The 23,451-nt window shown below is 53.1% G+C and overlaps 1 protein-coding gene and 1 long non-coding RNA gene across 5 annotated transcripts; one reads left to right on the forward strand and one right to left on the reverse strand.

Moving 5' to 3' along the window:
• Positions 1–1,369: 1,369 nt before the first annotated feature.
• HEYL (hes related family bHLH transcription factor with YRPW motif like) lies at positions 1,370–16,283 on the forward strand. 3 transcript variants are annotated; one of them, XM_060307478.2, is made up of 5 exons: positions 1,370–1,494; positions 8,382–8,448; positions 9,509–9,592; positions 10,826–10,907; positions 13,702–16,283. In XM_060307478.2, the coding sequence occupies exons 1-5, from the start codon at positions 1,415–1,417 to the stop codon at positions 14,358–14,360; spliced, it is 972 nt and encodes a 323-aa protein (XP_060163461.1). In that variant the 5' UTR covers positions 1,370–1,414; the 3' UTR covers positions 14,361–16,283. The 3 variants fall into 3 exon arrangements, with proteins under 3 accessions (XP_060163461.1, XP_060163465.1, XP_030724139.1); XM_060307482.2 differs by having other exon boundaries at positions 1,398–1,494; positions 8,363–8,448; XM_030868279.3 differs by lacking the exon at positions 1,370–1,494 and having other exon boundaries at positions 8,091–8,448.
• LOC132598081 (uncharacterized) lies at positions 6,164–15,309 on the reverse strand. Of its 2 annotated transcripts, none has more exons than XR_009565739.1 (6): positions 15,071–15,309; positions 10,245–10,325; positions 10,119–10,163; positions 6,972–7,013; positions 6,497–6,587; positions 6,164–6,424 (listed from the first exon to the last, which is right to left on the reverse strand). It is a non-coding gene; the product is annotated as an uncharacterized lncRNA (long non-coding RNA). The 2 variants fall into 2 exon arrangements; XR_009565740.1 differs by having other exon boundaries at positions 10,245–10,476.
• Positions 16,284–23,451: the final 7,168 nt, after the last annotated feature.

Here is a 23,451-nt window from a genome sequence, read left to right on the forward strand (position 1 = left end):
CGGACTGCACAACTTCTGTGTTGGTTGAGGTTTCCACTCCACTGGTACATGTCCATGGAAGTTATGTGAGTGCTGAGGGCATCTGGAAAAAGAGAGTCCATAGGTATGGCTGGGGTGAACACCAGGGCCTCCTGAGGAAGTCCAAGCTGCAGGTTCTGACTGCTCATGCCAGCTGTGTACCCGTGCATGTCTATACCTACGTGTCCATAGACTTGGCCACGTGGTAGTGTCTGTGGACACGTGTGGAAGGGGGCACGGGATTGTTCTGTCCCACCACCATAAGCAAGTGTCCCCAGTCAGGTCTTACAGTGGGAGTGGAAGTGCAGTTAGATGACTAACCCCACTCTCCCAAATGAGATGGCTTCCTCTGTGTCCTGGGGGGTGAGTCAAAGGGAAAGACTTCATCTCCGACCCACCACATGGAGACCACCTTCTCATCTCCTCCTCCCAGCTCATGAAGTCCACCTTCCAGGATGCCCCCGTTCCATTTCCTTCTGAGCTTTGGGGGGTCTCTCTGAGGCACTGGCCCATGAGGATCGCAGGTGAATCTCAGAATCTTCCTTGAGTCTCCCTCCCTAGGGGCAGGGCAGTCGGAGCCCCTACCCAGTGAACAGTTTGGTCTGTTGTAGGGGGGAGGAGGGTCCCAGGAAGGGAGGCTGGAGAGTGCCACCCACCCCCTTTTGAGGCCCCGCAACAGCTTCAGGAATGGGCCCTCTCCAGGCACTCTTGGCCTCCCAGGACAGCTCTGCCTCTGGTGAACTGGGAACTAATTCCCAGGGACACCCACGATCAAGACAGGTCTTCAGGCACCTTGGCCAGAGCTGGTCCTGCGCAGGTGGTGCAGCCACAACTTCGGCCATCCCTTTTGGGGATGGCCCCCTCACCCACATTCTACTTGCTCTGGACCCCTTTGGGAGAAGCTGCCAGAGAATTCTGGCCGAGGGTCAGCCCACAGCCACTCCACTGACCTCCCCAAACCGATGTGTCTGCCGCCCCCAGAACCCCAGGAGGCAGGAGCCGGCGAGGGGACCTCTAAAGAGGCTGGGGCATAGCGGAGCGGCGCCTCCACAGGCCGACAGCGCCCCGGGGGCGAACCAGGGACAGACGGGGACCCCTTGGCTTCCCCAGGGGCCTCCAAGGGCACCTGCCCAAGGCCACCCAGCGCGCGGCGGCCGAGGGAGCGGAGCCGGACCTCCCAGCCGTCGGCGGGGCGGCGACCTCCCGGGGCCTTCCCACGGCTCGGCCAGCGCGTCACGGAGGGGGCGAGGGGGCGCCCGGGGCTGCGGCTGCGACGCAGGAAAGGGCCCTGGGAAAGGGCGGTGGCTGCGCCCCCGGGGCGGGGCCGGGGCGGGGCCCGACTTCCCGGCTCGCCGCCCGCACCGCCGGCCGGGGACCCACGCAGCCCTCGCTCACGATGAAGCGGCCCCGGGAGCCGAGCGGCTCCGACAGCGAGTCCGACGGACCCATCGACGTGGGCCACGAGGGCGAGCTGAGGTAAGGCTGGCTGGGGGCGCTGGGCGCGCCGGGGCGAGCAGGCTGGGGAGCAAGCCGACGGGCCGGCGAGCGCGGAGCCAGTCCTGGAGCGACCGGGGTAGACGCAGGTGTGGCGCCACCGTTACGCGCACGAGTGCCCGGGATCCTGTGCGCTCTCGGCCGTTTAGGGCTCGAGATGCTGGGACGGAGGGAGAGTTCAGCTCGGGGTCTGAGGTCCGGTTGGAGATCTCTTTCTGTCCAAGTGAGGCTACTGGCGAGGACTTTTTTTTTTTTTTAATTTATTTTTATTTAATTTATTTTTGGCTGCGTTGGGTCTTTGTTGCTGCGCGGGGGCTACTCTTCGTTGCGGTGCGCGGGCTTCTCATTGCGGTGGCTTCTCTTTGTTATGGAGCATGGGTTTCTAGGCGCGCGGGCTTCAGTAGTTGTGACACGTGGGCTCAGGAGTTGTGGCGAACGGGCTTAGTTGCTCCTCAGCATGTGGGATCTTCCTGGACCGGGGCTCGAGCCCCTGTCCCCTGAGTTGGCAGGTGGATTCTTAACCACTGCGCTACCAGGGAGGGCTTTTCCCTGAAGATCTTAGGAAACCCTCATGGACTGTTGGTATCACACCCCCTGGTCCTGAAGTAGAGTAGTCACTACTCTGCAGTGACTATGCAGAGTAATCATACTTTCTTAATTTTACCCTAGCTGGGGTACACTTTTCATATAGTACACACACACACACACACACACACACACACACACACACACACAGACACAGACACAAAACTTCCAGGGGAAGAAAATCTTTGGAATTAAGGTTTTAGTATTGAAGAAAATAATCGCTGACTTGCCCATGGTCCTTGCAAGGGCCTAGACTCTGATTCCAGTGCTCTTTCTACTGCACCAGTCTGCTGTCAATATCTTTTAACTCTTGGTACGTTTTCTGACCCTACTTCAAACCTGTAGAACAAACTGAACTTGTATAAGTTCTGTTACGTCCCAGTTCTGTGACCAATCTAAGCTTCGGTTTCTTCGTCTGAAAAATGGGTATAAATAATAGAACTGACCTCATAGGATAATTAGGAAAATCAGATGAGATAACCTATGTCAAGGGCTTCACACAGAGCCCAGCACGTAGCAAATGCTTAAGTAGTATCAGGCACCCAATATGTGATACTCAGAACCCTGAAAGAGAGCAAGGACTGACTGGGAGTCTGCAGACTTGGGTCCCAGCCCCAAATCTGCCACCAAGTTACCGTGTGACCTTGGGGCATTGCTTTCCCTTTGTGAGCCTGTTTTCTCATCAGTAAAATAAAGGAGAACAGGGAGTGGGAAAAGGAAGCCTATCTGGTCCCTCCTAGCTCATCCAAACCTGACTCTCTAGAATAGATTTGAAAGGGGGATTCAGTTCATTCATAGGGATGTTTCTGAGAGTATTTCATACTTTCAGTGATATCCAGTTTTCTGAGACCAGGGGGTCCTGCCTCAGTCACAAGTCCCAGTAAAGCGCCCCCAGCTTCCAGTTCTTTCTAGCTTCTAATAGGAGGTAATTTCCTGTCCATGAGGTTTTGGGGTATATAATAGCATTCCCTATGCAACTTAATAGCCTTTTAAAATTGTTTAGCAGAAACTGCTCTTTAGAGAATCAATTCTCTGAGTCTGTGCCTGCTAGGAGCAGGGGAAGGGCCCAGCACCATGGGGTGGGGGGTTGGCGGGGAGGTGTCTCAAGCTCAGTGTCATTGGGTCTTCATGAATCAGAGGCATGAAATGGGTGTCAGAGAGCTGCGCTGATTGGAGCTGCCTTCTGTCCTCCAAGAATTTGCAGCCTGGTCAGTGACCTGCCAGGTCACACAAAGTCCATGGACAGGATGGAAGATGGAAAGAGAGACAGACTGTGGGCTGTGAGGGCACCTGAGCAGGGAGAGGTCACTCACAACCAAAAGTGCAGGGAGAGCTTCCCTGGTGGCGCAGTGGTTGAGAGTCCGCCTGCCGATGCAGGGGACATGGTTTCATGCCCCGGTCCGGGAAGATCCCACATGCCGTGGAGCGGCTGGGCCCGTGAGCCATGGCCGCTAAGCCTGCGCGTCCGGAGCCTGTGCTCCGCAACCGGAGAGGCCACAGCAGTGAGAGGCCCACGTACCGCAAAAAAAAAAAAAAAAAAGTGCAGGGAGAGCTTCCTGAAGGTGGTGGCATTTAGACTGTGGCATTTGGACTATGGCATAAAGGATCAGTAGGCAGTTTTTTTCCTATACATTTTGTCCTTTCAACTAGAGCCCATTTTTTTAGACTGTCTAGATTCTTAGGCGAGCAGACCCCCCCCAGAGGAGAGAAACAGTTGGACATCTGGCAGAGGCCGACTTATAGACCCCTCTTTGTAGCACTCACCAAAGGGCCCTCCCCCCAGCAGACATCAATGCTTCAATTCAGGGAGCGCTGAACGATGCCTGCTGTGGCCCAGACCCTGGGCTGGGCGTGGGGGGCCCAGATGTATCCTGCTCAGCCTCTGCCCTCAGGGAACTCTCAGAGAAGAAGAGCTTCATGAACAAAGAAAGCCAGATGAACATTGGCAAGGGCCAGGGGACTGGAGCAGCCAGCCTCCCCAGGGTCAGAGGCAGGGTGCAAATCTGCCCCCACCCTCCGTAAGAGTAAAGAGCAGGTTGTGTTCCATTGCCACTGTAGGCATCTGCCTGGTGGCAGTGTCCTGCCCCATATATGGGAATCACCCTTAGAGCTCCTATCTGAGCACAGCCCCCTGACACATGTGGGTCCAAACTGAGAATAGTCTCCCCCCTCCCTCTGCAAAAATTTAATGAGCACCTGCCACGTCAGGCACTGGGTCAGGGTCTGTGAGTCATTTAAGGCACATGGTGGCCTTTGAAGTCTCACCACCATTAACTTGGGTAAGTGACTACCCTTTTCTGAATTCTAATTTTCTCCTTTACAAAATGGGGATGCTAATACCTTACCTCATAGGGGGAGGCTTTGATGAGGTAATGGACTTAAGGCACACAGCTCCCTGCTTTGGCACAAGGCAACTTCCAACGAAAGCTGCTCTCTAAGGGGTCGCCGTTCAGTTGGAGAGTGCCACGTCCGTGAGGCAGCATGGTCTAATGAAAAGCCTGGACATCTGAAGACTGGACTTTGTGTCTCTGTCACTCCAGCTATCAAGTGATTATTTTTCCTAAGTGTGAAATGGCCCAATAATATACTTAACTCATTGTATGATAAATGAGACAAGTGAACATGGAAGTGCTCTCTAGAACAAAAAGTACTGGCTATGAAATGTACATGGGGGGACAATGACTGTATGGGGAGCACTGGGTGAAAAGCCAGTAGATTTGGCTCCAGTTCTGGAATTTCCTCCGATTTGCTGTGTGGCCTGGAGCAGATCGCTTCCCCTCTCTGAGTTTCCTCCTTTTACAAGTAGGCTCAGTGCTCTCTGAGAGCCCTTCATTGGAGACATCGTGATTCTGCCTTTGGCTGATGGAAAATGAGCGGGGTCACCTGCAAGGGCCCCTCGGCGGAGTTCCCAAAAAGGAAGTGAGGGTGAGCGCTGAGGGCAGTCAGGACCAGCAGCCAGACCACCTGGAAAGCTGCCCCTCCCCCAAGAGGCCACCCCAGAATCCTGGCTAGGGACCCCTTGAGGCCCACGGAGCAGATCTCGGGGGTCAACATATCTTCTCTGGGTCCATGAAAATCTGCCTTATTTTCAGACTCTCAGACAAGAATCTCTCACACCCTCTCCCAATGTCAGGGCCAGATCCCAGCCTGGAAGAGAGCTAGCTCTGGCTGAGCTCTTGGGAGCTTTAAGGCTAAGGGGACTGGAGGGCTATTCAGACAGACAGGAAATAGGAATCAGGAGGGAAAACAATGTTGATTTTGAAGCCAGAAGATGTGGATTCCCATGCTGGCTTTGCTCCTCAGCAGCTGCGTAGGCTGGGCAAGCTGCCTTACCTCCCCAGTGCCCAGCATCCTCATCTGTAAAGTGGGGCTTCCCCTCAAAGGAGGGAAGTATATGTAGGGATGCCGAGAAAGCTGTGAAGTGAGGTTTGCCTGTGGGATACGGGAGTGGGGGGAGAGGGATAACACCGAAGAGACCCAGGAGAGTGGAAAAAGGGTGGCTGAGCTGCCATGCTCTGAAAGGGGTGTGTCAGCCTCCAACAGATGGTCCCTGAGGAGGAATCAGGCTGAGAGGCAGTGACGTGAGCAGTGGTAACCCAATACCCCAGGAGACACCTTATCCAAGCTGCGGGGACAAAGGCCGTGTTTCTTAGTAGACCTTGGCCCTTGTGGCTTGTCCATACTGAAGCTTTGTAAACAAGCTGCCCTACAGATCTCAGGATCTGGCCACCTGAGCCCTGGATCAGGCTTGCTGACCCATCCCTCCCACGAGCTTTCATAGGCCTCTTACATTCTTGTCCAGATGTTTGGATGGAGATATCCTTTTCCAGATGTAGCTAGATGAAGCCAGGGACATAGCAGTAGGTTTGACAAATGTTGATCTGGTCTCCCATGCAACCTTATCTCTTTGAGCAGTTGATGAAAATGATCCAACCTCTAGTGCCAAGAGGGTCGTCACGTGGGCTGGGACCCTCCCGGTGAGCCACACATGCCCCCATTCCACAAAGGTCTCAGACATAGATTTTTTTTTTTTTTAATATTTGTTTATTTATTTGGCTGCGTCAGGTCTTAGTTGAGGCACACGGGATCTTGGTTGAGGCCTGCGGGTTCTTTCGTTGCAGCACACGGGCTTCTCTTTAGCTGTGGCATGCGGGTTTTTCTCTCTCTAGTTGTGTAGTGCGGGCTCCAGGGTGCGTGGGCTCTGTAGTTTGCAGCACGTGGGCTCTCTCGTTGAGGCGCACAAGCTCAGTAGTTGTGGCGTGCAGGCTTAGTTGCCCCGAGGCATGTGGGATCTTAGTTCCCCGACCAGGGATCGAACCCGCATCCCCTGCATTGGAAAGCGGATTCTTTACCACTGGACCGCCAGGGAAGTCCCAAGACATAGACTTTATGGTCTCACCTCTGTGTTCTCCGGTGATGCCAAAGATGAGGGCAGGAGGAGGAGCTCAACCACGAGCTCTGTCATGTCACTTGCTGAGTACTGGGTACAGCTGTGAATGAGACAGATATGGTTCATGGCCTCATGGAACTTACAGACTTGATGGAGAGTTAGACATTAATCAAATAATCATGTAAATATGATTTGTACCCAACAAATGGGTACAAATGCTACGAATGCAGGATGCTAGGATAGCGTAAAGCAGGGGGTATCAAGTGGGAGGGGTGATGACATTTGAGTTGAGATCTGAAAGGTGGTAGAAGTTACTAGGCAAAGGGGCTGGGGCTTGGGGGTGGGGAGAGGGAGTGGACCAGAGAGTTCTGTGCTAGGGGAGCAGTATGTGCCACCACAGGAAGGAGTTAGTGCATTCACAGGCTGGAGCACACAGAGCAAAAGAGAATTGAGTCTAGGAGGTGACAGGGGCCTGCGGGACTACCTGGAAGATGGTAGTCTTGGTCCTAAAAGCATTGAGAAGGCCCTGTAAGAGAGTGACACGATCAGATTTGCATTTAGATGATCACTCTGCCCGCTTGTAGGAAGTAGTGGGTGTAATAGTCTCCTGCAGTCTAGAAAGATGATGGAGGCTTGGTCCCGAGATCGGCAGTGGAGATAAGGGAGACAGGTGTGAGATGTATTTTAGACATGGAATGGGCAGGTTTTGATGGGGTAGGTGAGGACAGAGGAGGAATCAAAGATGGTGGCCGGGTGTCCACCTTGCAGAAGTGGGATATGGGTGCCTTCGCTGAGATGGGAACCTAGGCAGAAGAGGAGAGGTGGAGGCAAGCTCTTGGGTTCCTGTTCAGATGGGTGGCATTTCGCGTTCTGAAATAGCAGGGGAGTCACCTTGTCTAAAGTTATTTGTGGCTGTGATGTCTCCAGTGGGAGCTGGGCTCTGGAGGGCTGGGGCCTGGCTGAGGGCATCCAGTCCAGCCCTAGGTCTGAGTGGGGCCTCTGGCATGTTGGCCAAGTGAATGATGCTAAGTGCAACCCAGAGAATCTCCTTCACTCCAAGAGAGCCTCTGGAGTGGGAACCATGAAGAGGGTGAGCAGTTGGGCTGAGGAGGATTCGGTCAGTCTGGGCAGGAAAAGCCCCAGAGGGCTGAGCCTCCTCCCGGTGATGGTAACTCCTGGGTTGCCAGCAAACGTACATCCTTCAGCCAAGCCCGGGGCCGGAGGCCTGACACGATGCGGGGCTGGAGCCTTCTGGGGAGGCTGGGGCCACGTCCCGAGAGTCCGAGAGGGCCCTGTGACCCAGATGTCGCCTCCCCCTCGCCCGGGCCGCGCAGCGTGGGAGGAGGCGGCAGCTGCAGGCCGGGTGGAGGGCGGGCGACCGGCGCGCCCGGCCCGTGGGAAGCGGCGGCATCTGTTCTTTCCACGCTCGTTCCCAGCGGCTCCCTCTGAAACCTAACCCGCAGGCCCGGCCCCGCCGCCGCCGCCCGTGCCCTCGCCCGCCCCGCCCGGGGGATCGGGTTGCAGGAGCGGGGCGGCCGGGCTGCGGTTCCCCCGACGGCCGCGGCAGCAGCGAGGGCGAGGGGCGAGGGGCCGGAGGCAAGGCCGAGAGGGTCAGGTCGGGGCGAGAGCCAAGCCCCCCCATCCATGGCCCCAGCCGCCGGCGACTCTGGGGCAGGAAGCTCTGTGCAGGGGAGGACTTGGCCCGGGGAGAAATGAGCCCCCGGGGAGAAGGGGAGAGAAGGCGTCCCCACCCACGCCTGCCCTGCGCCTCTTCCCGGCCTGGGAGACCTCGGCCGCCTGGGAGGGGTCTGTGCCCGCCCACAGCCGGCCTCCGAGGTCAGCCCAGGCCAGGGAGACGGTCCTCTGAAAAATCAGTCTTTCTTTTCCTCTCCAGCCAGATGGCCCGGCCGCTGTCCACCCCCAGCCCTTCACAAATGCAAGCCAGGAAGAAACGCAGAGGGGTGAGTGTGTATCTCAGCAGAGCTGTCCGACAAATGTTTGCCCTGAGTTCCCAGGGGCCTGGCACAGAGAACCCTGGTCAGAAACACCACCGGGAAGTGACCCTGCCTGGGTTCAAGTCCCAGCTTTGCCAGTAGCTAGCTGGGTGACTTTGTGCAAGCCACTTAATCTCTGTGTGCCTCGTTTTTTCATCTGTGTAACTGAAATAATGATGGTACCTACCTCAAAGAGTTGTTTTGAAATGAACTAATGTAATGCACTCAGAACAGAACCTGACGCACAATTAGCCACTATCATTTATCCCAGCCTCCCCCTGCTTCTCTCTGAGCTCAGAACTTTCCTTCCCTCTTAGTGTGCTGAGGGGTAGAGAAGGGGGACAGAAGAAGGAAGAGCCCGTCCTTGCTCTTGGCCCTACTTTTCCCCCAGGATGCACCTGTGCTTCTGCCCTGGGAGTCCAGAGACCGGAATGTGGCAGAGACCAGCCCTGCCACTCACTAACCAAAAGACCTTAAGCAGCCACACCCACCCCAGCCCTCGTTCTCTTTATCGGTAAAATGGGTGTTGTCATTTCTGTCCTGCTATCAGTATTCCGCTGCCAGTATTGTGAGATGAGAGTGAGCTTGTGGGAATGAAAGGCCTTCCCAGCTGGAGAGAGCAATGCCTGGGACTCCTCAGACCTCATGACCCAGCACCTCAAGGGGTCTCCCTGGCCCAGGAGGGGCCTCCAGGACCTGCTGCAGTGCTGTGGCTGGTGTTCCTGTTCTAATTGGTTGGTGCCCTGCTGTATCAGTGGTTAAACGTTTTGGATACCACCCCTTAGATCAAGACAAGAGATCTGAGTTCTAGTCCCAGCCTTGCACTTCCTTGCTGTGTGACCTTAAGCAAATTCTGCCCCTCTCTGAGCCTCGTTTTCCTCTTCCATAATATAAGAATGGATTTATCTCCCTGACAGAAATATTGTGACGGAACATATGAGTCAGTGCCTGTCGAGGTGTGTTGGAAACTGTGATGAAGTGCCTACTTGGTTTTTGTTTGTTTGTTTGTTTCATCATTGTTTTTTAGATCATAGAGAAACGGCGCCGGGACCGCATCAACAGCAGCCTTTCTGAACTGAGGCGCTTGGTCCCCACTGCCTTTGAGAAGCAGGTATGTGACATTGCTGAATGTGCTAGAGGAAATGCTGTGCGGGTGGCAGATAAGGTTCACTTCTCACGGCATCTCTTATCGATTGGTGGCAGCTGCCTGAAGTGCTGTGATATCACTTACTGATATCTGTTGATGGCCAAGAATAAGGGGGATGGAAATTCATATTTACTGAGGTGTCTCAGGGGTTGTGGCTTTATGTCCATCATCTGGTTGCACTGAATGCTCAGAATGATCCTGAAGGGTAGGGATTATTATGCACATTGCACAGGTAAGGAAACTGAAGCACAGAGAGGTGAAGTAACTTATACCAGATCACACAGCTAGTAAGTAGCAGAGCGGAACTGGACACAGACTGTGTGATCCTAAAGTGCCCTATCCCTCTGCACTACTGACATTTCCAGAACTATCTGAAAGTAGAACAGGCCACTTGGGGAGTGAAGTCTCTGTCATTGAACATGCTGGGGTGGAGGGACTCCAGTGGAGAGTCAGACAGTTGAATCAGTCAGACAGCCTCAAAGATTCTCACCGTGTGCGCCAAGGCATGGTCATAAGTCCTGTGTCTTCCTTTCTGCTGGGGAGAACAAGTCAGTCATTCCACAGACATTCACTGAAACCTTCACAAGTCCAGCCATGAACTAGACCTGGTACCTACCTTCAAGGGACTCACATGGAGAGTCCGACCCTCAGGTTTCATCTGGGAGACCAGGTGATGCTGGAGGCTTCGGAAACACTCCTCAAGAGAGAGAATGGAGGAAGAACAGATGCTTTGGAATAAGACAGTGAGCCCGATCTTGGGTGTGTGTGGCGAGTGTGCAGTTGGATTCCTGGTAAAGCTGGTCTAGGAGGCAGGTGAGGATGCAGGAGTGACATTCTGGTGATGGTGCCTGAAGCCATGGAGGTAGAGGGGACCCTCCGAGGAGAGCGAGAAAAAAGTGAGCCATCACCCACTGGGAACACCACCGTTTTAAGAGACAGTTAGAGCAAGAAAGCAGGGGAGGGGGGCTTTCATGAAGGATGGTCAGCAGTGTGGTGGACAGGTGGGCTAAAATGAGAACTGAAGAGAATGGGTTAGATTTGGTGGGCTTGGCTAAAGCAGAAGCCCGATCACAGGCAGTGGTGGAGTGGGGGGAGGAGGAGAAAACTGAGGTCGTGAGTGCTGATGACGCCATGCTGGGGAGGAGGGCGACAGAGGTCAGCTGAAGGCCGCCACTCTTCTGTCTTCTGTACACACAGGGCTCCTCCAAGCTGGAGAAAGCCGAGGTCCTGCAGATGACGGTAGATCACTTGAAAATGCTCCACGCCACTGGCGGGACAGGTACTGATGCTCTACTTTCCTGGAACCATTCCTGCAGCCAATATTTGGGGGCTGGGCCCTGGGGATACTTCGGTGAGCAAAGTAGATGTGGTCCCTGACCTCATGGAGCTCACAGTTCACAGAGGGGCTGAAGCAGATCCAGGTGGAACGTTCGCAAAGCTTGTCTTTCTTCTTTTGGCATTGCCCTCTCGGCTTTTATTGTCTCCATGTGTCCTAGCCCTTTCCTCAACTCCACTCCTTCCAGCCTTGAACCTTGGAGGAGCTCTTCTACAACAGATTACTGATCCCCCTGCCCCCAGGGCCTCGTTAAGCATCAGCCTGAATGAGCTTATTCTCACTGTGATCCCAGTGGGAGAGACACGCCTGAGATTTTTAGCCACAGCACTTCGCTAGTGTGCCAACCCACCAGTCTAGGCTTCTGAGCTCTTGTGTCCTTGGCAGTGCTGGGGGGATATGTCACGCTCACCGCTGAAGATCAGTCGTGGGATTTTAGTAGGATGCGAATGTTAACGCATTCTGTTATTTTGAGCTAGTCCACTACAAAAAAGTCACGGAATTGTGGCTTTTAAAAGACTTCTGGACAGATGGAAATTCTGTGTGCCTGAAGCCGCTCTGTGTGTTTCGGTAATTTCACAATTGGGAAACCTTGAAAGCTCCACTGACCTTGGCTCCAAAGCCTTAAGTCTTGAAGCCTTCACTTGCTACCCCCTCAAGGGGATGGTTGCATGTTAAGCAGCCCAGCCTGGTGCCTCTCAAGCCTCGGCGGGCAGCAGTGTCATGTAGGGGCTGACAGCGTCGTGGGTCACAGCCCAGAGATCCCGAGGCAGTAAGTCTGGATTGGAGTTTAGGAATCTGCCAGTTTAGCAAACACGCCCGATGATCCTGCTGCAGGTGGTCACTTGGAGAACTTGTGCCAAAGGAATGCACAGCCAACGGTGGAAACTGTCTCTAATCAACCAGTGGGGGAGGAATTTCAAGCCACATTTGTATTTATCCAATTAAAAGAAAACTAGTGACTAATATTTGGGCAGCATTTTATAGTTTTCCAAATGCTTTCTCTAACATTATCTCATTTGATTCTCACAAGAACCTCGAGGGTGGGTGTTGCTATCCTCACTGTTTTCTGGCTAAGGGCTGATGGGAAGACAGAGAATTGGCATGGAGCCCTGGCTTTGTATGTGAACACTGAGTTTACTACTTACTAGCTTTAGGACCTTGGACAAATGATTTAAGCTCTTTATTCCTCAGTTTCCTTATCTCTAAAATGAGAATAATGCTAGGGGTTTTTTAAATACAAATTTATTTATTTATGGCTGCGTTGGGTCTTCGTTGCTGCGCACGGGCTTTCTCTAGCTGCGGAGAGCGGGAACTGCTCTTCGTTGCGGTGCGCGGGCTTCTCATTGCAGTGGCTTCTCTTATTGTGGAGCACAGGCTCTAGGCATGCGGGCTTCAGTAGTTGTGGCACACGGGCTCAGTAGTTGTGGCTCGCGGGCTCTAGAGCGCAGGCTCAGTAGTTGTGGTGCATGGGCTTAGTTGCTCTGTGGCATGTGGGATCTTCCTGGACCAGGGCTCAAACCCATGTCCCCTGCATTGGCAGGAGGATTCTTATGGGGATTCACTTCCCCATAATGGTTATAATGATAGGTTTTTATGAGGTTTAAATTAGCTAATGCAAATTAAGTGCTTAGGAAGAACTCAGCAAACGTCAGTGAAAAAAGAACAGTGAACAGAGAAAGGTGATGGGATTTGCTCAAAGTTGCACAACTAAGTAGACAGCAGAGCCAGGTCTCACCGCCTAGGAGGCCTGGCTCCAAACATCATCTCCTGCCAAGCTGTTCCTCTGTGGGGACCTCAGCCGTGAACCAGGGACCCGATATTTGCTACCATGATCATGAAGCCAGTGCTCACTGGGGCTGTTCTGTCTTTGCCCAGAAGGTGGTCGAGAGACGGGCAGGTGTGGAGAAGCTGTGAGAATGTGAATACTTCTGCAGGCAGTCCCCCTGGTCATCCCACACTGAAGTCAAACCAAAGACAGGGTCCCTGGCCTGAGGGCAGCAGCTGAGGACCAGAGTGGGGTCCTGCTTTCTAGACTGCCCTTTGGGCTGGGGAACAAACTCCAATGCTTCTGGGGGCCAAACCAGTCATATAAATGATAGCTAACTTTTCATTTGTTAAGCATTTCTGTGCACCATTTCATTTCGCCCCCCCCATCTGTACATGGCAGGGCCTGTTAATATACCCATTTCACAGCTAAGGAAATCAAGGCATGGAGAGATTGAGACTTGTCCATAGTCAGGGCACTAGTTAAGTCCATGGTCAAGCAGCTGGCCCCCAAAGACCTCATGCTTCATTGCTACCCTATGCTCTCCTCTCCAAGGAGTCTCCCAGCTCTGATGGCTGCTGCCACCACGTCCCAGCGTCTGCCCCCATCAACTCTACACCTCCACGTGCACAGCGCTTTCACATCTGGCAGGTGTCTATTTAAATGAAGTTATCTGGGCCGCAGATTTCCTTCTTTGGGTTAATCATGAATGGTGATGAAGATAACACTTTACATTTTATAACGCTTCACAGTTCAGTGAACTCATTTGATCCGCACAGTCCACTCGTTCTACCCCAGTAGGGATGATTATTCCCACTTTAAGATGGTGAGACTGGGGCTCAGAGAGGTGAGGTGACGTGCCCAAGGTCACCCAGGGGGTGAGTGGGGAAAGCAGGTCCAGAGCTCAGTGCTGACCCCAGGCTCAGTGCTTGTCTCCTGCCTGGCATGCCCTCATCGTGCCTCACTTTGCAGGATTCTTTGATGCTCGAGCCCTGGCAGTCGACTTCCGGAGCATCGGTTTTCGGGAGTGCCTTACCGAGGTCGTCAGGTACCTGGGGGTCCTGGAAGGGCCCAGCAGCCGTGCAGACCCGGTGCGGATTCGCCTTCTCTCCCACCTCAACAGCTATGCAGCCGAGATGGAACCTTCACCCACGCCCGCTGGGCCCCTGGCCTTTCCTGCCTGGCCCTGGTCCTTCTTCCATAGCTGTCCAGGGCTATCTGCCCCGAGCAGCCAGCTCGCCATCCTAGGAAGAGTGCCCGGCCCCATCCTCCCCGGCACCTCCTCTCTGGCTTACCCCATCCCGGCCTTCAGAACCAGTCCCTTGCGCAGAGCCACTGGCACCATCCTGCCAGCCCGGAGGAATTTGCTGCCCAGTCGAGGGGCATCTTCTACCCGGAGGGCACGCCCCCCCGAGAGGCCAGCCGCGCCCCTGCCCCCCAGTGGCAGGGCTGCCAGGAGCAGCCACATGGCACCCCTCCTGCGATCCTCTTCCCCCGCCCCTCCTGGCATTGTGGGGTCTCCTGCTTATGTGGCTGTTCCCGGGTCTTCCCAGGGGGCAGCTGGGAGGCCAGCAGGAGCTGTGCTCTGCCACTCCTGGGTCTCTGAAATCACTGAAGTCGGGGCTTTCTGAGCTGGCTTTGCCCCCAGGAATGAGGAGAGTTCTTTTTCCAGGAGCTCTAAAGATGGCATTGCCTTTTCTGCTCTGTTTTCCGGACTGGTTCATATATGAAGGTGTCTTCTTCACCCAGCAGAGGCCCCCTTCTCCTTTGGCCCCTCTCCCCTCCTCACTGCTTGTCCCAGCTTCTCCTGGGGCTGTTCTGATCTCAGAAGCTTGGTCTCATGTTTTCCCTGGAGAGATGAGTCCCAGGAGAGCCCCCCAAGAGCTGTACCCAGACCCCTCTCCTGCCCCAGCACACATGGGCAGTAGGCATTAATCTCAGGTTGGGGAACAACGCTTTAACCTAAAAGGCACAATGACCTAAGGCACGCTGCTCCCCTAGAGATCAGACCCCAGCCAAGAGCAGTGACTGCCTGGCTGCAGCCTTCCCAGGCCCCCAGGGGTCGGAACATAGTGTCTGTCTCACTTCCTGAGACAGTAACCACACAGGGGCCACAAAGAGGTCTCCTGGGAACCCTGTTTGCCCCAGCCCACCTGTCTCCCGCCCACTGCAGTGAACCCAGAACAGACCTGCCGTCCACCACGGCCAAGGCTGGGGACTGGGAGCCCAGCAGGGCCCGTTCCTGCCCTCTTGCCAGCTGCCGACACCTACCCTCCAGCTGACCAGCAGTTCCCTGCACACAGCTGGGAGGTCTCTGGGCTCCGTGACAGGGTGTACTCACCACCAGGCCTCGGACGGCGTCCCCAGACAGGAGCCAGGCTTGAGCCACAGAGAACCCAGCTCCCTGCCTACCACACGGTCACCGTCCTCCAGGCCTGTGGTCCCGTCAGATGCACAGTGCGGAGGCCGTGTTCCCACGTGATGGCGCCCCGAGAGGAATCCTCTTGGGATTCAGCACCAGACGTTTGTGCTGCCTGTTTTGCATCCGACTCACGGGGCCCAGACTGCTGGGACCGCCAAGGGCTGTCAGGCTGGACGAAAATAACTGCGAGGAGGGGCGAGAGGAAGGACAGTCAGAGGCGGCTCAGCCCTTCAAGGTCACACAGTGGGTCGAGGGCCTGAGATCCTGTTCACCCGGGATTCCACGCGGCTGGCTCTGCTCAAAGGCCATGCATGGCGTTACCCAGCTTCGGCCCAGGCCACTTTCCCTCTAACAGAGGGAACTAATGGCCCAGAGACCTTTCCCAGTGGAGCAGCAGGAACTGGACAAGACAGGGGCAGACCAGAAGCGACACACAGCCGGCCCAGTGCTGCCAGATGGTTGTTAAAATGTAGAAACACTTCTGTGCTCACTGACAAACCTGCTTTCCCTGAGTGTTCCCACCACATGGCTTTTCTCCCAGGACCCCGTGCTGGTTAATGCCCGGCCGACCCAAGGCCGTGGGGCCCTCCAGCTGGCAAGTCAATGGTGCTTATTCTGCACTGGTTATTAAATGCTTCTGATGTCACCCCTGGAAGAGTCTCCCACTCTCGTCCTTTGATGGAGCTACCCTCCCCAGAGGCTGAATTGAGGAGACTCCATGAGCCCAAAAAGTAGTGTCTGCAAAAGCCCTGGGGAAAAAGGGCCCTTTCAGAGAAGTGGGTAGGAGGGCAGAGATCATTTAAATGACCCAGAAAGCTCTTTTGAGAAGGCAAATTCCTCAAGGAGGGATAAAGAACTAAAGTCATTCTTTTACTCCTCAGTGTGAGGTCGTTGGATCAGATATTGCTCTCCTCCTGGACCCATCTGCGTGTCCAGCAGGGAGGAGGTGTCATTTCAGGGAGTGGGTAACTGGCCAGGAGTGCCCCTGAGGCAGACAGAGATAGAGGGAAATAGCGAGCGAGGGAAGGCAGTCAGCAGGCTCCCAGGATTTGGGAGGGCCGGCAAAGGGAGGTGGCAGAAGGCAAAGACCAACTTCACTGTTTTCACAAGGGGCGGGAAGAACGGCGCTCCCCACCCCTCCCCCTCCTCCCCTGCACTCTCCCCCTCCTCCCTTGCACTCTCCCCTCCCCCTCCTCCCCTGCACTCTCCCCTCCCCCCTCCCCTGCACTCTCCCCTCCCCCTCCTCCCCTGCACTCTCCCCTCCCCCCTCCCCTGCACTCTCCCCTCCCCCCTCCCCTGCACTCTCCCCCTCCCCCTCCTCCCCTGCACTCTCCCCCTCCCCCTCCTCCCCTGCACTCTCCTCCTCTCCCTCCTCCCCTGCACTCTCCCCCTCCCCCTCCTCCCCTGCACTTTCTCCTCCTCCCTGGCCACTGCAGGTGGTGGCTCACTGCTCCCAAGATACCAGGGCAGTTTTCCAGTCCTGCAGTTTGACCACTCCCTAGCCCAAGAATCCATCATTTACTCATGGTGGGACGGTGGGAAACACATTTTCATATTTCAAATACCCAACTCCAAAAGAACCAGTTGACACCATTGAATGAGGTGGAAATGGCCCAGCACTTTGAGCATCTTAGTTGCTCTTAGGTTCATTCTCCCTGAGAGATTGTGTGGGGAAAGGTGACTGTGTGTATTGGTTTCTGTGGTTGAGAACTCATGTTTGTTTATATTCCCAAGCCTTTCTGGTGCCCCCGACTCCCACCCCATCACTGGGGTTGTCGCAGACATTCAATAAAGTTTTGTTTTTCTTTAGCTCTTCTGGAAACCTCTGCAAGGTTCTACTTCTTAAATATCTCTGGAGTCCATCTACTTCTCTCTGATCCCACAGCCTTCACCCTGGTCTGGCCACATCACTTCTCCCCAGATCACTGCCCTCCAAAAGGTTGCTTTGCTTCCTTCCTGCTTTGCCAATCAGTTCTCAACACAACCAGAGAGAGCTTTAACCACGCAAACCGTATCATATCAACTCTGGTTTAAAATCCTTATCCTATTACCCTATTATTCTAAGGATAAAATCCAAGCTCGTCCTCATCTGGTCGCAAACTCACTTCCAGCTCTTTTCTTGCCAATCCCAATCTTGTTCCCTGTGCTTCTGCCGCCCTGGCCTTCCTTCATTTCTTCCACATTCCAACCTCATTCCCACCTCCAGGACTTTGCACATGCTGTGCCCTTTGCCCAGAATGCTCTTCCTCTGCCCTTTGCAGGCTGAGCTCTTCATGCCCTCAGGCCTTGGCATAAATGCCACCTCCTCAGAGAGGCCTTCCCTGACTACTGGGCTTGAATCTATCTCAATGTCCTCTATCTTTTTGTTGTTGTTCTCGTATGGAAATGACCATTGCACGTCCATTTGTGTATTTACTTGCTGGTTGCTCCCCCACCAGCACGTAAGCTCCGTGAGGCCAGGGACCATGCCTGGTTTGCACTCCACCCTGTATCCAGTGCCAGCCATGGTACCTGGCTCAAGGTCAGGGTTCAATATATATTTGTTGAATAAATGAACTGGGGGAGGTGAGGAATCTTCTAGACTCCTGTTGTTGGATGGTACACGCTCCTCTAGGGGTGAATCTCCTGCTGGCCAACTTTGGGGGGGGGCTGGAGAGCAAAGTGAGAGCCAGGGCCAGGGTCCTGGAAGTCCTGGCAGATGGTGAAGGGATTCCGGCCAAAGAAAAGCACGAGCGTGCTTGCTCTGGAGCGCATGCTGACAGCTGAGAACGGGCGGGCCGTCCCTGCCAGAAGGTCTTGTTCTCCACTCTTGGCCCAGCTCTCCCCCATGGATTTGGCTTGCAACAAACCCAGGCAACCTTCGCAGAGGTCTGCTCTGTGCCAGGCCAGGCATGGCAGAGCCAGAGGTGACGAGGACTCTGTCCCCCTGAGGGGGTGCACCCTCTGTCTAAGTGACAGTTGGGTGGGATGAGAGTGGAGAGAGAGGTCTGTTGAGAAGGCTGAGGGGTATCAGCCTCTGTCTAGGGGGGTCATGGGGGAAGAGAGTGCTGGAAGGAAGCCTTCCCGGAGGAGGATGAAGGGAGGCGTTCTAACCGCGGCGGGGGGGACGTCGTCAAGGGCAGCTCTGGAAGTTGGCCTGAGGTGAGCACTGGCCTTCAGTGGCAGAGCGAAAGGCAGGCTAGTCTGGGCACTGAAGCCAGACTTCCTGGGTTGAGGCCCCATCTCTGTTCACTTATCAGGGCTGAGGCCTTGGGCGAGTTACTTAACACCCCTGAACCTCAACCTTCTCATCTTTAGAACAGGGAGGATGCCATAATAGCTACTGTTAACTGAGCACTAACTACATACCAGACACTGTGCTAAATGCTTTTCTTAGAATGTCCCCATTTTGCAATGAGGAAACTGGGCCGAGACATATTCTCCTAAAGTGAGGTGACAAGTGAATGGGATAGCGCATATAAAGCCCTTGGTACGATGCCTGGGTCAAGTGAAGCACTCAGTCCATTTCAGCCATTAGTGTCATTAATGGAAAGAGGCTGCATCCAAGTTGTGGGTGCCGTGCAGAGTTTAGACTCCAGCCTGTAGGCAGTGAGAGCCATGGAAAGCGTTGCCAGGTGAATGCCAAGGTTAGACCTTGTTTAGGAAACTCCTGTTTGGGGTGGTGTGGACGACAGGGAGGGGAGTATTCGGACTCAGTGCCACCTATTCACTGGAAACACCTAGACGCTTTTGAGACATACCAGTGTCCAGGCCCTAGAGGTGATGATTGAACTCACCTGCAGGGGGGCTCAGGCACCCCGTAAGGAAGTGTGAAGAATCAGGATTTCTTTCCCAGTCAAGGTGAATTTCAGTTCCATGAGTGAGCTGGATGCCAGCTTATGAGCCTGCAGAGGCTGCTGGTTTCTGAGAAGTGAAGCAGAACTTCATTTCCACGAGGGCATGTCTGTCCTCCAGCCCCATCCTAGTCTTGGGCCTATAGTAGATACTTAAGAACCTTTATGTGTTGAAAGCTTTAGGAACTTGTGCAGTTGGCCCGATGTCTTTGTGGCTTCCGTATCCACAGATTCAACCAACCACGGATCAAAAACAATTTTTTTTAATTCCAGTAACTTCCAAAAGGCAAAACTTGAATTTTCCCCAGCCAGCAACTATTTACATAGCACTTACATTGTATTAGGTATTATAAGTAATCTAGAGATGATTTAAAGCACACAGAAGGATGCGGGAAGGTTATGTGCGACTATGACACCATTTTATATAAGGGACTTGAGCATTTATGGATTTTGGTATCTACGGGAGGTCCTGGAACCGATCCCCATGGTTATTGAGGGATGACTGTAATTCATTCAAGAGTCACTGAATATCTTATGACTTCGTGGAAAACTCAAGACATTAGCTTCCTTCCCTCCTTCCTGTGGAAAGAGGGCAGGAAAAATCAGGTCTGGATATCACCCGATCTCATTAGTAGCAGCAAACGTTTTCAAGCCCTTGACCTACATTATCATATAATCATATGAGATGATATATATTTCATATAATGGTAGGTTCTGTTATCCCCGTTTTACAGAAGAAGAAATTGATACTCAATTTGTTGGTGAAAGCGCCCAGAGTTCGTGACGCTAGTGAATGTCCTAGCCAAAATTAAAACCTAGGTCTCTCTGATTCCATCTTAACCAATACAGTACACGGCTTCCTTCCCCAGCTGCCTCTTGTAATACAAACCTGAAGCCATTCAGTGACAGGTCATACAGGGCTGGTGGACTGGACTCTCATGTTAACCTGGGAAGCCTTCAGCTTGGCCACGTTCTTCTCCCCTGTGCTAGTCAGAGTAAAGATCAGCTGCTGTAACAAAGAGGCCCAACAATAACTCAGTGGGTGAAGGAAATAGAATTTTATTTATCTCTCATCTAACTGCCTGGTGTACATTCAGCCAGAAGCTCTAATCAATGCAGACATTCCAGATTCCTTCCGTCATGATTCCCTGCCATTCCCCAGAACATTGTCCCTGCGCCATTAAGCTAGGTCTCCATGGATTCAAGCCAGCAGGAAGGGAAAGAGGACTTGGTGGAGACATGGCCACAGACTTAAAGCCTAGGCCCCAAAGTAGCACATATACGTCCAGTCCATCCAGATTCCCCTGGTGAGATCTTTGATGAGTGGCCACATCAAACTGCAAAAGAGGCTGGGAAATGCATTTCTCCCTGTTCTCTGAAATGAGTGTGAATGGGTATCGGTAGATAGTCTCTATCACTTCACTCTTGCCTCCCAGCCTGGGAGGTTGAGAGGAATGTGGGAATCAGAGTCATCAGTAGCTACCACCTGGCGTGTGTGTGTGTGTGTGTACATGATCTGGGGGGCAATTTACTTTGAGTTGGAGGAACCAGGTATAGGGGCTCCCCCTACCACTCTCTGATGCTACAGGGGTGGGTTGGATACTCCTGAATGGAGTTGTATCTACTGGACCGAGCTCCCTGGAGAATTCCCCGAGGGAACACAGTGTAAGAAAAGAGGGCTTTTTGCTCTAGGATGGCCAGTGAGTCCCAAGCTGACTGATGAACAGCATTACCGGAAGGGTTGTGTACCACATGGTGCCCAGAGGGCCTTTCCCCATCCCGGCTCCCACCTGGGGAGGCACTGACAGATGCTCACACCTTCCCTGACCCAGACGCTTGTCACGCTTTCTTGTCTTCCCAGCTGCCAGGGACACAACCAGCCCAGGAGCTCTGGGCCTCACAGGGCTGTGGGTTCTGTTTGTCAAAGTTGAGCCTCTCATGAATAGGGCTGCTGAGATGCCCTTGTTAGTTACTTGACAGTGGCAGGTGAAAAGGGGCCAGGTGTTAGGTCTCCAAAGACAGACACCCAGCCTCCCTGGACTCTTTTTTTTTTTGCTTCACCTAGGAGTGGAAAGAAGTAAGACTGTCATTCAGGCCATCAGTCTTAGAAAGCTGGCTGGCTGACCAATGCTGCCCAGAGCCCGGGGGCCATTTAAATTCAGGTTTGACTCAGGCCTTTGGGCAAAATCTGGATTCCACTGCTCTGTTCAAGGAAGTCCAGTGTGGCAACACCCCATCCCGGGCACCCCAGATGTTCTGTTGGAGCCTCTGACAATTAACAAACCACTCGTTGCCTACAACTCCAGCAACCCTGGAAGGAACCAGTCAACAAGCACAAGAAGTGATGATGCTTTACATCGTACAGCAACATAACATTTCAAAGTGCTTTCACATGCATCACCTCACTTACAGCTCTCAGCAGTTTGGTCAAGGGAGTCAGGGACAGGAATTATTATCTCCATTATGCAGATGAGAAACTGAATCTCGTTTCAGGTAAAATGATCTGCCCCAGATCAGAATAATAGTAAATGGCAAAGCTTGTTTGGACAGTAGTGGAAAGTCACAGATTGTAAGCAGGCACAGAGAAGTAATATAACATTATCCAATCACTACTAAGCGTGCACTATATGCGGGCCCTGGACCACGTGCTTTACATGCAGAGTGTGGGTTTATCTGTGTGACTCCATGGTTTAGATTTTGGTTCTATCATTATCTCCATTTTACAGGTGAGGAAACAGGCTCAGAGAAATTAAGTAACTTACCCAAGGTAACACAGCTATTAAGCACCATAGCTCTTAACTGTCAAATTCTACAGCCTACCAAGCGCTGTATCTTCTGTGTCACCCCTTCCAGACATCAGATGGGGTATCCAGGCCTCTACCACAGCTCCTGGCTTACACCTCAAGGCTTTGGCCTCAGACCTATCAGTATTAACTCAGCCACCCCTCAGGACACAGAAACCAGCTCTGTCTGGCTTTATAACAACACTTAGGGAGCTCTGACCATGTGCCCAGCACTCATCTAGGTGCTGGAATTCAGCAGTGGATAAAACAAACCCCCAGATTCCTGGAGCTAACTTTCTCATTGAGGGAGATAGACAATAAACACCCAGACAAAGACATACATGAAATGCTTGATGGGGAAGCAGGATAAGGTGGCTGAGAGGACAGAGAGTGATGGGGGAGAGGTACTATTTTACATAGGATGGACAGGGAAAGCCAGGGGGAGCAGTTTGAACAGACACTAGAGGGAGGGAGGGAGCCATGAGGCCATCAGTGAGCAGGGCGTTCCAGGCCAGGAGCATCAAGGACTGGTCCCAGAGGCCAGTGTAGCTGGAGTGTGGACAGCAGGGGGAGAGTGGTGAGAGATAAAAGTCTGAGGGGGGTGGGGGGCAGCTCATGGGAGCGTGTTAGATTTTACTCTGAGTGAGGCAGGAAGGCGTGGAGGGTTAAGTGTTGAAGAGACTCGTGGTCCGATGTGCACATTAGGAGTCATGGAGTGAAGAACAGACCTCAAGAGGGCCAGGGTGGGAGCAGGGAGACCATCTAGACCTCCCCATTTCCAGGGACCTCCTTGACACCACCTAACTGCCCACTCCCACAGAACTTACCATCCCCCAAAATAGCTCCTCTAGGAAATCCTGATTTCACACGTCCCATTCTCCAGACACTACATGCTCTCCTCCAACCTCCCTCTCCTCAACCTTCCCGTGGTAAAAACTCTCAAACTTAAGAAGATCTTCAAGTCACCCTACGACTTCCTCCCCAGCCCTTGGTCATTTACTGGCTTGGCTTCACTTCTTACCTAGCTTCTTACCCTCATGTGCAAAATCACCCCTTCAAACGCCCTTACTCCTTGTCCCATCCCTGTCTCCATTGCAGTTACCAGGTGTGGGGACAGACTTTAGAGTGGACCCCGTGACCCCACCTCCCGGTGCCCACACTCCTGTATAATCCCCTTCCCTTGAGAGTGAGCAGAAACTGCAACTTGCTTCTAGTCAATAGAATATGGCAAATGTGAGAATTGTCACCCCTTGTTTTAGCTACGTCATGTGGCAGAAGTGGTGGGCGGTCACTCCCATGATTACCTTACCTTATATAAGACTGTGTTGTTTTTTTTTCCCCACCCTTTAAAAACTTTTTAATTGAAGTATAGTTGATTTACAATGTTGTGTTAGTTTCTGGTGTACAGCAAAGTGATTCAGATATATATATTATATATATCTATATATCTTTTTCAGATTTGTTTGCATTATAGTTTATTACAAAATATTGAATGTAGTTCCTGTGCAATACAGTAGGACCTTGTTGTTTATCTATTTTACGTACAGTAGTTTGTATCTGCCAATCCCAAACTCCTAAATTATCCCTCCTGCCCCCTCCTTTCCCCTTTGGCAACCATAAGTTTGTTTTCTTATGGTTGTCTGTGAATCTGTTTCTATTTTGTAAATGAGTTCATTTGTATCAT

Source organism: Globicephala melas, chromosome 1 (genome assembly GCF_963455315.2).
Source record: "Globicephala melas chromosome 1, mGloMel1.2, whole genome shotgun sequence".
In the NCBI taxonomy this organism is placed as follows: Eukaryota; Metazoa; Chordata; class Mammalia; order Artiodactyla; family Delphinidae; genus Globicephala; species Globicephala melas.

What these genes read in the sequence shown, in the direction of transcription:
- HEYL (XM_030868279.3), top strand. Translation starts at nt 8,200, where the DNA reads ATGAGCCCCCGGGGAGAAGGGGAGAGAAGGCGTCCCCACCCACGCCTG. An exon ending in CCAGGAAGAAACGCAGAGGG is followed by an intron (nt 8,449 to 9,508) that starts GTGAGTGTGTAT and finishes ATTGTTTTTTAG; the next exon opens with ATCATAGAGAAACGGCGCCG. An exon ending in CCACGCCACTGGCGGGACAG is followed by an intron (nt 10,908 to 13,701) that starts GTACTGATGCTC and finishes CTCACTTTGCAG; the next exon opens with GATTCTTTGATGCTCGAGCC.